The 16300-nt window shown below is 36.7% G+C and overlaps 1 protein-coding gene across 1 annotated transcript in view; it reads right to left on the reverse strand.

Annotated features, from left to right (window-relative positions):
- Positions 1-1933: 1933 nt before the first annotated feature.
- The window catches only part of LOC126267408 (uncharacterized), a 42516-nt gene continuing 28149 nt past the window's right edge, over positions 1934-16300 (reverse strand). The window contains exon 2 of the mRNA XM_049972637.1: positions 1934-3521. Within this exon, the coding sequence (XP_049828594.1) occupies positions 2457-3521 (1065 nt within the window). The 3' untranslated portion in view covers positions 1934-2456. The remainder of the gene's footprint in view (positions 3522-16300) is intronic.

Consider the following 16300-nt stretch of genomic DNA (forward strand, 5'->3'; position numbering starts at 1 on the left):
TATACCATACCTATGGTTTCTTAGTTTGCCAAAATTAATATATTTGATAAAGACTTATGCAAATATTATGAAAAGGATTGATTGTCACTCACCATATAGTAGAGATGAGTTGCAGGCAGTCACTACAAAAAGACTGCTAAGCAAGTAAGCTTTCCGCCAAAAGGCCTTCTTTTGAATTAGACAACACAGACACACACTCTTTCACGCAAACCTAACTCACACACAAACATCATTCTTACATTCTGGATTTTCAATTTTTTGGTAAAGACCTATAATATAGAATGAAGATTGATCAAAATTTGATGTACCTTATTTAGTTAGAGTCCATACCTGACACTCCACGTGCTTGGAGAACCTAAAATTAATCTGAACTGCAGATAAGCAAGATTTTTAACAATCACTCTAGCCATAACAAAGGACGTAAAGATGAGTAACATTCTCCTATAAATTACACCAGTGTTTTGTAAGATCGTCTGTGAATCATTTATCAGTCAAACTAAAAGATCAGTTTTCACCCTCAATATTTAATACCATTTTGTAGCAGTATGTTACAAGTTGAGCTGCTGCTCCCATTTTCTGCACAATTTTTCAATGAACAACCTAGTCATCTTTTTTAGGTGCTGTAAGTTGTGCTCTTATGTGTACAGCTTGCAGCAAATGAAGAAGACAGTAGGGTTGGTCACTGAAATACTGTGCACAAAGTCGAAATAACAACTCAGCTGAACACTGAGAAACATACTATTAAATCTTCTTTCTTCTGTAGAATCTAAATACAGTCTTACTTCTGTTATGTATTTTGTCATAATATTTTGCTCCAAGTTTAGGTTGAGCATCCTCAGGTGGACTAATCTCACGAGTTCTCTTGTTGGGTTGTACATGTTTACTAACTACAGACCTTCCTATGGCACTAGCAATTTTTCACTTTGGAACTGTAGGCTCCTTAGAAGTCCCACAAGATGCTACGGAAATAAATGATGATCCAGACAGAGTTCCACTCACCTAGACAAAACTTACACAACATTTCAACTCAACAGCCAATCATCCTGCATCATGCAGTTTTGAAATTGTAGGCTCCTTATGAATCCCACAAGATGGTAGGAAAATAAATGTTGATCCAGACAAAGCTCCACTTACCTAGACAAGACTTACACAATGTTTCAACTTAACAGCCATCCGCCTTATAATTATGCAGCACAGCACAAGATTAGCCCTTGGTTTCAATAGAAAAGCCAAGGTCCTCATTCCCTATGACATATGACACACAATGCGCCACCATGATGCTTAGTAGTGGTTGCTGAAGCATGCAGAGAGTTTACAGTATTGGAGGCATTGACCAATCCTAGCTATAAGTCCAGATTTACCATGACAACATCCATGCATTATTCACTGAACCCACAAGGGAAATTATGCCACAGAGTGATGCTGATGGGCATGGAACCTAAAAAGAGTTGGAACTGCATTATCTCATACCAATTGCCTGATCGGAAAGGAGAGGGTATAACTATGTCATAAAGGTTATTTTGTTGTTTATGTGAAAAGATTAACATTGTATAAATTTTTATGGGTACACTAACACCCAATAAGTCTTATTTTTGAAATTTTGATGGTAGTCTGTACAAAAATATCCATATATTACAGATAAGTCCTGGGATGAAGATGCTACTTTTGTGAAGTATTTATCAGACCTGCATTAGATGATGTCAAGAATTTTGGCTATTTCTGTTTGCATGTATAAGCACACATTTGAAAGGCATTAAGAGGCAATAGTTTTGCTGGACACAAGAATTTGTTTGGAATACTTTAAGTATTTTTAATATAGTAATCAGTGACTAGTGACTACAATCATTACCTGTTTTCTATATTTTATTATCTTTACTTGTTACGTAGTGGCTTTGCCTCAGTACTCCTATACAAAATCAACAAAAGCAAAAAAAATTATGTGAGACATTTATGATTTATTCATTGATATTGTAGAATTACATTTTTACACAAGGAAAACATAATTATGCAAATAAAGAATTTATAATGAAGCAATTTTATGTTAAATTATATTTGGATTCTAAGAGTGGAACTTAGGTAAGACAAATTTTGAATCAATAGTTATTTAGTAAGACAAATGAATAAATGTAAAGCTTAGCTCAATACATCTATACAACAATCAAGCATCCAGCATTTTTGCAAAAAATACCACCATCTTCAGGCATGTGCTCTGAGTATAATTTGGTAAAAAGATTATTTAGAACAACATTGACACAAAATTTCAGACAGGTTTGACATTTTATGATTTCCACAAATATCATGTCACATATTATCAACAGTCAGCACAAATTTCCTTCTATGACGCAATCAAGCTTTTAAATGTGTGAAACAAAGTTGTTACAATGCAATAATAATGTTCTAAAAAAGGGAATAGTATGTTGAAATGAGTATGGTAGAGATAAGAAAAAAACAGATAATCATTCTATCTGCATGTTTTGTGAAACTTCAGACAGCCATTCAAGAATACTTGAAGGAGTCAAAGAATTTATGTAATGTGCAAGTGCACTTTGTGGCACAGAACACACTAAACAATACAACAATGCTGTGTAATTAATAAGGTCCTGCAAATCTTCTAATGTCACATTATCATTCATAGTTTTGGGCAGTTCTTCTGTGAATAAATTCTTCATATCTTGTCTCAGAAAATGTAACTCTGATCTGGTGGCACCTGGAACAGACTTTTTCCATTTACAAAGCTGGTCCCTCAATACTCTTGGTTTATCTTGATGTCCCTCTTGAAAGCCCGTACAAGATGCTTGAGAAATGAACTCTTGTCTAATTACTGATGTTAAATGATCATTTGATTTTACTGTTAGAACCTTGTCTTTATAATCTGATGATTTTTCTGTATGAAGTACAGGTGTAATGCTTTCTTGTTCATTTTCATCTTCATTTTCTGCTATGATTAGGTCACCACTGTCCCCAGAAACAGTGCTGCTGTTACTACTATTTAAAATATTTTCCACTTCTTTTCCATAATGAACTCTTTGGTCCCTGACACGTCTGACTTCATTGTTAATCTTGGTTTTTTCTTCAGTACTGAGGAGTTTTGAGATACCTGTTTCATGAGAGCTAACATGTACCTGCTCTTCTAACTGAAAAAATCCTGTCAATGGCTTTGTGTAACATGGAGATAATACTTCTTTTCCCCAAATCAGATCATTAGTGGAACAGTTATCATGCTTGCACTTACTTCCACAAACTTCAGAATATTTTTTGGAAGAAATAAAGTTTTTTAAACATTTGTTAGATGAATATGCACTCTCAGAGGTTGTTTTCTGGTTACATACCATGACACAGAAAGCCAACACAGCATGGAGAGCATGATGAGCAACTTCCTGGAGATGTTTTCTGTCCTGTGAATCTTGGTAGACAGGTCGTTCATGCATCCCTTCAGCTGGCCATTCTCTCCATTCCCACAATTTTTCAGGAGACGGTGGTGCAAACTCACTTGCCTCTGTACACCGAGATCTTGTCCGCACCTGTTTGCAGTGATATCAGAAACTCTGATAAGCATGCAGCATAAAACTAGGCAAGCAAAATATTTAGAGCCAGGCAAGCAATAAAAATAAATTCCTCCCTTTTCCATATTTTGTGGCACTGTATAAGCCAAAGTAACTCTGTGATACAATGCTCTATATATAAACTGCAGAAGACTTAAAATAAGACACACAGAGAAGTAACTACCCAAGAAGAAAAATAAATATTATATTATAGGTACTGGGGGAAGGATCTAAACTACCATCAGAACTTCAAAATCTATGGTTTACTGCACCCAGCTTCCAATTTTCTGTTGAGAGTGTAATGAAAGTGGAACCTGCACAATAGTGCACATCTTCCTCTGCAAATAATTCTTTGACTGATATTCAATGATTGAGTGGCATTGTTGTTCACAAATCTCATAGGGACTATGAGTACTGGGATGATCATGCTCTTTCTTTCTTCACAGTGCTGTGTAAATTGTGTATGCTAATGTGCTTACTAGTTGTCCTGCTCAGACCATGCTTAGATACTTCTATGCATGACAGGGTTATTCTTCAAGTGTATTTTTTTTTTTTTTTTTTTTTTTTTTTTTTTTTTTTTTTTTTTTTTTTTGAATCTGCTGCAAGGGACTGGGACTTTCTCAGTAATCTCTTTCCCCTGCTTGCGATCTACCCTACAATAATGTCACTGTTAAAGGGTTCACAATACGTTCAGTGCAATGGCTCTTCTTAAGCAACCATCACAATGTATTATTAAGTTTATGATAGTGTCAGTACAAAAATTATGAAGTCTTCACAAAACTTTTTAATTTTTTTATGTCATATTGATCATTTTATTGAAACCATCACTGTGCAAAATTAACAATGACTAGTTTGTAGTAAGACAATGCCACTCACATTTCTACTTTTTCAGTCTGGGAACAACTTGTCTCTTAAATGTGTACAACTGTCTGAAAAATTGAATATGACACTTGGTGAAATGAAAAACAATGTTTATTCTCCAACGTGGTGAAGCCACTGATGTCTAAATGTCAATATAGATATCATTGTCACACAACAACTTTATTTTTTTATTTAAAAGTATTTTACAGTTCTTGAGTGTACACTACACGAAGAAGATGTCTTGGAATTGCTCCTTGCGGCAATCCTTAGGTCAGCACTTGGGGACCAATTAATTCATTTTTGTATTTCATGCACAGTTTTCCACCCAATAATAATTTCTGGAAGCCAAAGAAAAGTGGGAAAGCAGGCCCCAGAAATTAATTGTTGTAATAGTATAGGCAGTACTGTGTTGTAAACTCTGCTGCAACTGACAAAAAATGCTGACAAATATTGTTACTTCCAACACATAATCTGAATTTCCATTGATAAAGTGTACCTTTGCCCTATCAGAAACCATATTGGGATTTGGGTACGAACCTCTGCGAGTTAAACCTTTTCTTTATCCTATGGTCAAGACTTTCACCAGTGCAAGATGAAAATATGCAGGGGTTGGTACAGCTTTGCCTCTTGTGAATTAGGCTTTTAGCAATGGGAATTATAATTGCTGTGCACCAACCAGAAATGATGTCCTCTTTCATCCAAGGAGATTTATATACTTTGAGTAGTAGTTCTCATGAACTGGTAGGCATATTACTAAGCATCATACAGTATAGGTTATTCAGATGTGGCAATACACCTGAAGCTTCTTAATTGTTTTTCAAATTTCTAACACAAAAAGGCCAGCACAAAAAGCTGGTCATATATACTGATTGCTGCTAAATTTAAAGAAGTATCAGGTCTACAGTGCTCCTTCTGCCATTTTGCAATAGATGGCAGTAGCAGCAAATGGTGTTCCAGGTGATGTGTTAAAAGTGTCATACAATTAGCTTAGGAATTTGTAAACATAACACCATCAAAATATCAGTCAATTAGTGATTGCATCATGAACTCATTCTCAACTAAATACAGCAACTTACAAGCCCAATTCTCATCATTTCCACGAAGTTTCAGTTTCGTGCTTTAATGTGAAGAATTCTATGGCTGAGGCTCATAAAAAGCTAGGTAAGTCCTATGGTGAGCCACCTATTAGTGAAAGAATAGGCAGAGACTTGTTTCAATACTCCAAGAACAGTGATTTTGATGTCAAAGACTGGCACAGTGGTGGAAGAGAGAAGGTTTTTAAAGTTATGGAAACCAACTGAAGCAATCATGGGAGATCATTATCAAAAATCAGTTGTTGAGATTGAACTGAGCACTGAAAGAGAAATGGCCACAATACATAGACATGAAATGGTGTTTTTGGAGCTTGACATTGCTTAACCTCACTTCACAAAAGCTGTACAATCTTGGAAGTGCTGAAATGGGAAATCCTACCCCACCCTCCATATTCTCCAGACATTGCTCCTTCTGATTACCACTTTTTTCAATCAATGGCACACAGCCTGCTGACCAGCAATTCCGGTCATATTAACAAGTGTAAAATTGGACCGATACATGGATCTCCTAGAAAGACACCTAGTTCTTCCACTGTGGAATCATATGCTGCCCAAAAGATGGGGGAAAGTAGTAGTCAGTGATGGCTAATACACTGAATCATAAATTTTTTGTCAGTCTTTCACAATGAAGCCTCAAACTTTGAGAAAAAATGGTGGAAGCAAAGTTATAGACCTAACACATATTTATGGGATGGGGTACCTTTTGCACCAGAATATTGCACTACAGTGTGAGTCTAGATAAGGATATATATCTACACAGAAATTATTTTTACTTTTAGTACTGTGGTTATGAATTGCATGGTTCATCCTAAATTTAGTCTCATGATTAACCACAAATATACTTAGGGAACACATGTATTGGCCCATAACAGTAAGAAATCTGAAGTCCATGAAGAGGCTTCTGCAAGATGTTCAGTTAAAAACTTTAAACATTTCTGGACAGTAAATTACTGCCTGAACTTAGTTGCATTGCCTTAGAAGATTATGTCATAGGATAGAACTGCGTGAAAATATGAGAAGTATGACAGTAATACCAACTGTAAGCCAACTCAATGAGAGAGTTTTCTTCATGCAAATCAAGAAAAACTGATTTTTATAGTCAACTTGTTCACATGCTGCTGCTACATCAGTTTGTTATCTATCTTGATGCCTTGGAATTTAACATACGGAGTTTCATCAAGTGTATGACCATTGATCTCTGCCTTTGTTATGTGTAAATCATTTTATTTGATGTTAAATGTGCTTGGGAATTGGTACCATATCATTTATTGCAGAATCTTCTGTTCCAACATTTCAGCCTTCTTGGTGAAGCCTTCTTCCAGGAACTGATGGCACTGCACTGACAATTTTTTTCGAATTTATCACCATAGATGTTAATCCTCCTCTTGGGCACCAAAATGTCCAATGAATGTATCATGCGGATATTGCAGCTAACACCATACATGTTAAAGACTGAATAATGAACTAAGTCACTGTGATTCATGGAAGTATTTACTGGTTTACTAGTGGCTGGAGGGGAAGGCAAGAGTTGTTTGTGTTTGTGTTTGTTTGCATACATTAGAAATGTACCTGTAGAGCCAAGACTAGGCAGCCACGCCACAAACAGTTTAAAGCTGTTGTTGCAGTTAAAATTGCTTATACTTTAAGCAATCTTGTCTGCCTCCTGACCTTGATCCCCTGTAGAGAAATAAAATTTAGCAATTCTACAGCCTGACCACATTTTTCACTATGTTCAGCTACAGCTGACTTGTTGTGTTGCTTGAGGCTTACATATTGTTTGTGTTGCAGCCATCCACAGCAGAGACTCATGCCTGATGCCATGTGTCCACCATGCCGGCAAGGAAACATTAATTACTACACACACAATAGTCAACCTATTAACATTTTCACCTGAAAGACCTGTCTTCTCTATGTATACTTTATTACATTTGAAGCTAATTTTGTACAGTGCAAACATATCCATATTCTGTAAAGCACTGTGAAGCACATGGAACATGGTACATCCCACTGCGTCATGCATTATAGTTTCTACTCATGCCATTCCCATGTGGAGTGCAGGAAGAATCAGTGCTTAAATGCCTTTGTGCATGTTGCACTTAGTCTAATCTTGAAACTTCCTGACAGATTAAAACTGTGTGCCGGACCGAGACTCAAACTTGGGACCTTTGCCCTTCGCGGGCAAGTGCTCTACCATCTGAGCTACGCAAGCACGACTTACGCCCCATCCTCACAGCTTTACTTTTGCCAGTACCTCGTCTCCTACCTTTTAAACTTCACAGAAGCTCTCCTGTGAAACTGGCAGAACTAGCACTCTTGGAAGAAAGGATATTGTGGAGACATGGCTTAGCCACAGCCTGGGGGACGTTTCCATAATCTCATTCTAGTCTAATCTTGTCTTCTTAGTCCCTATAGGAGTGATACATAAGAGGCTGTAGTACTTTACTGTTTCCTCACTAAATATTGGGTCTTGAAACTTTGTAAGTAGGCATTTGCTAAACAGTTTAAGTCTACCTTCAAGTGTCTGCTTCTTCATGTTTTTCATCATTTCCATGGCATTTTCCCATTTGTCAAACAAACATGAGGCTATTCATGCTATCCTTTGTATCAGTATGATATCCTATTTGAGCCCTATGTAGTACAGATCTCTTGCATTCTAGCAATATTCTACAATGGGTCACACAAGTGTTTTGTAAGTGTTCTTCTTTGTAGACTGCATTATCCCAGTATGCTAGGTACAAACCTATAACAGAGCCTGCATTGCCATTATATTTCATTTTTCCACAAACTGTTACACCCGGAAATTTGTATGAGCAGGCTGATTCCAATGGTGACTCATTGTTACTGTAGGTATAGCAAACTATAACTATGAACTAAAGCCTGCCACTTGATTAATGTATCATTGAGCCTGTGTGATCATTGTATTTCACATCTGTGCAGCTTTTTTGTAGATATTACTTCAGTAACTGCATTGTCTGAAAAAAGTCTCAGATAATCACATGTACAAACAATGTACGAAGCTGATTCTTGGACCAATAAATAAATAAACAACATGAACACAGTTCCCTGGGACCCACCTGAAGCTACTTCTACATCTGTTGATGACTCCATACTAGATAATATGCTGTGTCCATCCTACCACGAAATTCTCAATCCAGTCACTAATTTAATTTGATAACCTATATAATCATAATTTTAATAAGACTTTAGCAGTTATGTTCAGTCTCTCATTGATCTTAAATTATCTTTTATTTGATGTTGCTGAAAAAAAAAATTGACTTGTTTAATCCTTTATGTTGGAGGATTTTCCTGCTGTGAAGTTCCCTTTTCCCCTTTCTGTAAGGCAGAAACACTTCTGATGTTTACTCCTCTTTCCTTTTCTTGTCTGCTTCAGATCTCTTGGTACTGAGTTCATATCATAGGTATTTGTTGCAAATGTTTTCCCCAGATAATTTACACAGTCAATGTCTCTCTTTCTGCCAGAATGCTGAATACTGCAGATTTTTGTTCAGGGTAGTGGTGGGAACCTATGCGCATGTCTCTCTCAGTATTTGTGAGTTTTCTATGTAGGCTGTGTCCTAATTTTCTGTAGACTAGGACATCAAGGAACAGGATATGGCAACCATCCTGACTTTCAGTATGTTACTCACTTTTTTAGTCAGGATGCTGTTGAGATACCTTAAAAATGGCAATACATTCTTCAACTTGTCAGAAGGAGATGAGAAGTCCAAGAATAGTTATGTAAACAGTGCACAATAGTAAAAATAGTAAGAGCTAATAACTGTTTATTTACAAAAAGAATGAGCTCACTAAAAAGTTCTAATTTCACATTTTTCAGTAAACAGTACTTTTTATGATGGCTCATTAACCAAATAATAAATAGCATTTAAAGTTTTGCCACTCCCAGAAATGCTTTTATCATTTGAGCCTTTAGGCTTATTTATTTCCCATGGTTGATGCTATACTTTCGTTGCCTTACTTTTTCTGAATCAGATAATATATCTACTATCCAAATAAGCTGCTAATTAAGATGTGATTTCTTAGATTATTCACTAATTAAGAATTAAACCCTCTAAACCACCTCATAGGTGTAGAGTGTATCAATCAAATTGTACCTTGAACTTAAATACTTTTCTAATTCTCTATCTTAAGTGTAAAGAGTTCACACCTAGCCACCTATCAATTAACATCTGAGTTTAAAAATCCATGGACAGCATTCAGTATGGGCACATCATGTAGAAACATGTGTAAAAGTCTGTACTTGTAAAACGCTACGACAGCATATTATGTATAAAGAGTAAGTGCTCAGCTACCAACCAGTTAACTGCTTAATGAAAGAGTCTATGGACAGAGTTCATTTTTGAGCAACATCTCCTTCTCAATCGTCTCAAAAGTTCAGGATTTGTTATGAACATGTGAATATTTGTGTATAATAACATCTCATGTTGTTGTGTCTTTTTTTCTGGTGAATTTTGTGAGACAGCAATCCTGTGTCTAACCACTAGATCATGAGTATCTATGAGTGAAGCCATGTATACAATTTTATTCTGAACTCAGCATGACAACCAGTCAGTATTGTATGAAAGTATGGTGAAGATCCTGCCACTGTTGGAAGTTAGTATATAGGGTCACTACCTTGGCAGACTAGTGTCCTCATCATCTTCAGGGAAATTGGACTGATCAGATCACACGAGAATTAGTATATAAATTTTTGTGTACAAACTGTTAATCAAATGATGAAATGGTGGTCATTGCTCAGGTGCAATTTAAACAGAATAAATGTGCAAACCAATGAATCTTAAATCAATGGTTTTGTGTCCCTTATTGCTCTATTTAGTTAAAAGCCCAAATGATTTCCAGCAAGAGACTATGAGTTTCAGGTATGGCCATACTGTCTGCAACCATGTTAATTCACTTAGATACAGTGCCTGTTGTGTGAGGTCAAGTTCCTACTTTGGTACTACAGAATTAACTAAAGATGTTAGGATTGCTAGAACTTAAAACAGTAGTGAGTTATTTATTGGCAGTAACATCAAGATTAAAAAAAGATTAAAAACTTTAAGAGTAATTAGAAAAAAAGACAGAGGGCAGTTTATAAATGAAATCTGGTATGTATCAGCAGCAATGAAATATGTAAGAACAATGGACTAACAGAAAAGATAAGGTTAAGTTCAATAAAATGCAGATGACTAGCTGTCAAACAGTGTAATGTAAGTGCCAAGTTAGGAATCAGCAAATGAGAAATTCGAAAGTTGCCACTATATTGGATGGGCAGTGGCCAAAAGAAAATCCCAGAATTTGGATGTACATAATTCCATGAGGAATCAGCTCAAAATCCAGATATAAACATTGCAGCTAGAAGTGGGAACACACAATGATTGGCAAGCAGGCAACAATTACTGACAATGGCAGCAACCAAGAATGAAGTTATCAAGTACTGTTTACTATCTTGTCAAAATGACTGACAAATAAGTTAAAGACAGTGTGCCTGACATTGATGAATAAGGAATAGCAATCAGTGAGGAAAATGTTCTATTTATGAGTGAGTTCAAGGATTGGGAGCAAAGACTCCCAGAAGAATTAACTTTTTATGATGAAAAGTGGAATGGAGAGTTTCTTGAAAGGAGGGTATAAGATGAACATAAACAAAAGCAAAACGAGGATTATGGAATGTAGTCGAATTAAGTCGGGTGATGCTGAGGGAATTAGATTAGGAAATGAGACACTTAAAGTAGTAAAGGAGTTTTGCTATTTGGGTAGCAAAATAACTGATGATGGTCGAAGTAGAGAGGATATAAAAGGTAGACTGGCAATGGCAAGGAAAGCGTTTCTGAAGAAGAAAAATCTGTTAACATCGAGTATAGTTTTAAATGTCAGGAAGTTGTTTCTGAAAGTATTTGTATGGAGTGTAGTCATGTATGGAAGTGAAACATGGACGATAAATAGTTTGGACAAGAAGAGAATAGAAGCTTTCGAAATGTGGTGCTACAGAAGAATGCTGAAGATTAGATGGGTAGATCACAGAACTAATGAGGAAGTATTGAATAGGATTGGGGAGAAGAGGAGCTTGTGGCACAGCTTGACCAGAAGAAGGGATCGGTTGGTAGGGCATGTTCTGAGGCATCGAGGGATCACCAATTTAGCATTGGAGGTCAGTGTGGAGGGTAAAAATCGTAGATGGAGACCAGGAGATGAATACACTATGCAGATTCAGAAGGATGTAGGCTGCAGTAGGTACTGGGAGATGAAGAGGCTTGCACAGGATAGAGCAGCATGGAGAGCTGCATCAAACCAGTCTCAGGACTGAAGACCACAACAACAAAAACATGATGAAAAGTCAAGAGCTTCATCTACTGAGTATTGTGGTATTAAAGGAGAGGAAAGTGGAGTAGGAGTCAATAGTTATGTGGAGTTAGCATCATAAGTTGAGTCAGGAGCTTTGTTTAGAAAAGGAAATATTGAATATTATTAATATTAATCAGGGTGTAATGAAATGAATGAAGAAAATTAAATAGACAATTGTTTGCTGAACTAAAATCAAAAACTATTCAATAGTATGAGGGGTAACCTTCAATTGAGGGAGTAAGTGAAAGTCCCCTGGAGCAAGGTCCAGGCTGTAGGGAGTGATCAATGACATCTCAGGAAAACTGTTTCAACAGCAGGGTGGTCTCCTTGTCTGTACAAGGTCGCACATTGTCATGAAGGAAGATGATGCCCTCATTGAGAAGTCCTGGCTATTTCTTACTAAATGCTTACTGCTCATGTCAAGGTCTCGCAGTATCACTCTGCAGTCACTGAGTTCTCTCTTTCCTAAAATTTGACGCATATGACATTCGCGCTGACCCAAAACATTGTGGCCATCACCTTCCCGGCAGGTGACGTCACTCTAAACTGCTTTGTCTTTGGAGGGTGGAGGGGGGGGGGGCAGAGGGGGAAGATGTAGCCATGGACCCATGTTTTGCCACCCATGACAGTGTGATGCTGAAAACTGTTCCCTTCCAAAAGTTGCAGACTTGCCCCCATGTGCTTCTCCTTTTATTGGCTGGGCAGATTTCATGGAACCCATCAGCAATAAACTTTCCATTGCTGCAGAATATTGTGAATATTGTTACGAATGTTTCTGAATGACATTCCCATTTCTATCATATGCCATAACATGACCCTACTGTTGTCCTGGATCCTCCATGCAAGATGTGTTCAAATCTGTTGAAGCCCTGCTGCGTCAACCACTGCGATCCATGTCAGTGATATTTTTTTGGCAACCACAAACTTTCAACACCATTGTGCGATGTGCTGATGAGACATTACAGTCTCTCCATAAACCTCAACCAAACACCAGTGAATTTCAGCCGTGATTACATGTTTCACCCACAGAAGTCGATTTCTTGATTAGAATAGTTTTCCAAATGAGTCAACATTTGTGTTTACCTACAACTAGTGCTGTGGTGGCAGGTGGATGACACTGCACAGTTACCAACTGCACGTATCAGAATTACTGCGCACTACTAATTTCTATATAACAGACAAAACTCAAGGAATATTGGTCTTGTATCTTCAGTTTCTGATCACTTCTCATAACTGCAACCTCAAAAGTGAAATTAAAAGGGACACGGGTAGTTTAGATTAAAAAATGGACAAAAACTGTAATGAACTGAATGAGAAATTGGATCAAACTAAGAATGACTTTAAGAAGGAAAGCAGAAGTGATATTATTAATTTAAATTCAAATTTGAACAAATAGATAGATTCAATAAAAGTAAGGTTTAAAAATAAATTAGGAAATGTAAGAGAAAATTTGGAATTAAAATTGAATGCTTTTGATACTGGCATGTTGTCCAGTGAAAAAAAAAAGAAAACCAGTTAATAAGTGGGTAAAGTAGCTTTTGATGATTCTTGTCAGGCAGAATTAACTGAAGTAGCACAAACTTGTTTTGACAACAGTGGTAGCAAAGTGATTTATGACACAAAGCAAAAAGACAGTCTTGATGTAAAGTACATAGGAGTAATTCAGGATATTGTTGATGCAAATAGTGATGTACTGAACAATGTTGAAACACAGAATGTATGGGTATTAAATTAAATTGTTGACAAAGCTGGTACCGAGACAGGTTGTCGAGTTGAAGAAGTAAGTAAAACTTGTGTAATTAATAGTAATGTAAATAATTTGCATTTAATTAACTCTAGCAAGTGTGATTTTCAGATGACATGAGTGTTATGAATGATGAACAAAGTTAATGAGCTTGTAGAAGAGGAATGTAAGAATTCTGTAATTGTCAGCGAGGTAAATGGAATGCAAATAGTTGAAACTACTGTAAATAAAATGGAAACAATGTGTGTGTGTGTGTGTGTGTGTGTGTGTGTGGGCAAGTAAAGAAAAGTTTGGAAAGGTAAACGTTGCTAATGTAAACAAGACTGTTGTCAGTTTACCAGTATTAAATTTATCTAAGATTTTTGAAAGTGACAACGAAGTAAACAGTTTGCAGAAAGTAGCATTCAATACATATGCAATATTTAAGGGAATTGCATTTGTATAATGTGGAATGTTCATCAGTTTTGTTGAGTGGAAGGCCATATTTTCAATAGGTTTGAATGATAAAAGTAGGATTTTGCTCATTGCTGTAAGACTATGTGGGGGAACATTGAGTCAGAGAAATTGTGAACCTGTGTATTGTTCATGCAAACAAAGTTGACACTCGGCGCAGTGGCTGATGGGATCGACTGTAAATGGGAAATGTCTTTATGGTCACTCCCATCAACCACTGCGCTGAGTGTCAACCTTGTTTGCACGTGTCATACAGGTATCGAGTTCGCTGCACTTCAGTGAACATGTTACTTGGAGAGTACTGCCTCTCCCCCCCCCCCCCCCCCCCCCCCCAGCTGGCGATTCCATATTTTGTTTCTCGGGTCACTTCCTTCTGCAACTGTGCCATCAATAGATTGTGGGTGAAATAGAATCATCTTCTGCCATGTCCCACTCCTACACAATAAAAAATGTTTATTTCAGTAATGGAATTTTTGTATGTTGACAAATATTAAATTTTTGCAATGGGATGCAAGCCAATGATATGTCAATTGAAATTTTGACAAAATATACCTTGTTTTATATTTGGTTTCTTGTTTTGCATTTGGTTTTAGTAGTAATGGAAATTTTGATGAAAAATAACAATTTTAATTCAGCTAAAAGTTATGAAGAAACTGAGGTAAGCCAAAAATGTAAATTTTCTGGTAACTCTTACGATTTCCAGGTTTAATGAAAAAATAAGCATAATTGTCTATTATATTAAAGCGCCTTTCCAGTGAAAATGTCACAGCGTTGCCCTTCTGTCTAAAGTAAACAACATTGAGACATAATAAGTAATGTTGCTATAGTAAGTTTATCGATACAAAGATTTGTCAGTGTATAATCCTCCATGCTTGAGTAAAAAAAACTATTCTGCTTAAAATGAAATAATATTTGGATTAATTAATGATTTGTCTATATGTAGAGGAAGCTGAGGTTTTCTCAAAAATAGTGTTGTTAGTGTTAGTATCATTTCTTAGAATCGTTTTTTAATAAGACAGAACAGGGATTTATTGTATGATAATTTAGTAATTAACTGAAATAATGGAGTAAGGAATCAATGAAATTTATGATGTATATGAAGCAACCAAGTAACAATAAAATATACGCAATGAAGATGTTCATGAAATAATAATGAAACATGTGGAAGGTATTATGTGAAGGAGTGACAATTAGGGGACCCTGCCTTTACAGTAGTTTAATTTAGTGAATGCACTTCTTCAATTAACAAACTTGTAATGAAAGAATTTAATGCGATAACAGATATGTATAAACAATGAAATATACTTGTATACAAGAGATTATGTTTTTTCTTTGATAAAACATCTGTATCATACACTGAAGTGCTGAAGAAACTGATATAGGCAGGAGTATTCAAATACAGAGATATGTAAACAGGCAGAATATGGCACTGCTGTCAGCAACACCTATATAAGACAAGTGTCTCGTGCAATTGTTAGATCAGTTACTGCTGCTACAATGACAGGTTATCAAGATTAAAGGGAGTTTGAACATGGTGTTACCGTCAGCACAAGAACAATGGCACACAGCATCTCCGAGGTAGCAATGAAGTGGGTATTTTCACATACGAACATTTCAACGAGTGCACCATTAATATTAGGAATCCAGTAAAACATCAAATCTCTGAGATCGCTTGGGCTGGAAAAAGATCCTGCAAGAGTGGGACCAACAATGACTGAAGAGAATCATTCAACGTGAATGTCCCACCCTTCTGCAAATTGTTGCAGATTCTGATGCAGGACCAACAACAAGTGTCAGTGTGCAAACCATTCAACGAAACATGATCGTTATGGGCTTTTGGAGCCGAAGGCCCACTCGTGTACCCTTGATGGCTGCACGACACAAAGCTTTACGTCTTGCCTGGGCCCATCAACACCAACATTGGACTGTTGATTACTGGTAACACATTGCCTGGTCAGATGAATCTCATTTCAAATTGTATCGAGCAGCTGGATGTGTATAGGTATGGAGAAAACCTCAACATCATGAATCCATGGATCCCGCATGTCAGCAGGGTACTGTTCAGATTGGTGAAGGCTCTGTAATGGTGTGGGGCTTGTGCAGTTGGAGTGATATGGGACCCATGATATGTCTAGATATGACTCTGACAGGTGACACATATTAAGCATCCTGTCTGATCACATGCATCCATTCATGTCTATTGTGCATTCCGACAGACTTCGGCAATTTTGCAGGACAATGTGACACCCCACACATCCAGATTT

The sequence above is a fragment of the Schistocerca gregaria genome, chromosome 4, assembly GCF_023897955.1.
Source record: "Schistocerca gregaria isolate iqSchGreg1 chromosome 4, iqSchGreg1.2, whole genome shotgun sequence".
Lineage (NCBI taxonomy): Eukaryota > Metazoa > Arthropoda > Insecta > Orthoptera > Acrididae > Schistocerca > Schistocerca gregaria.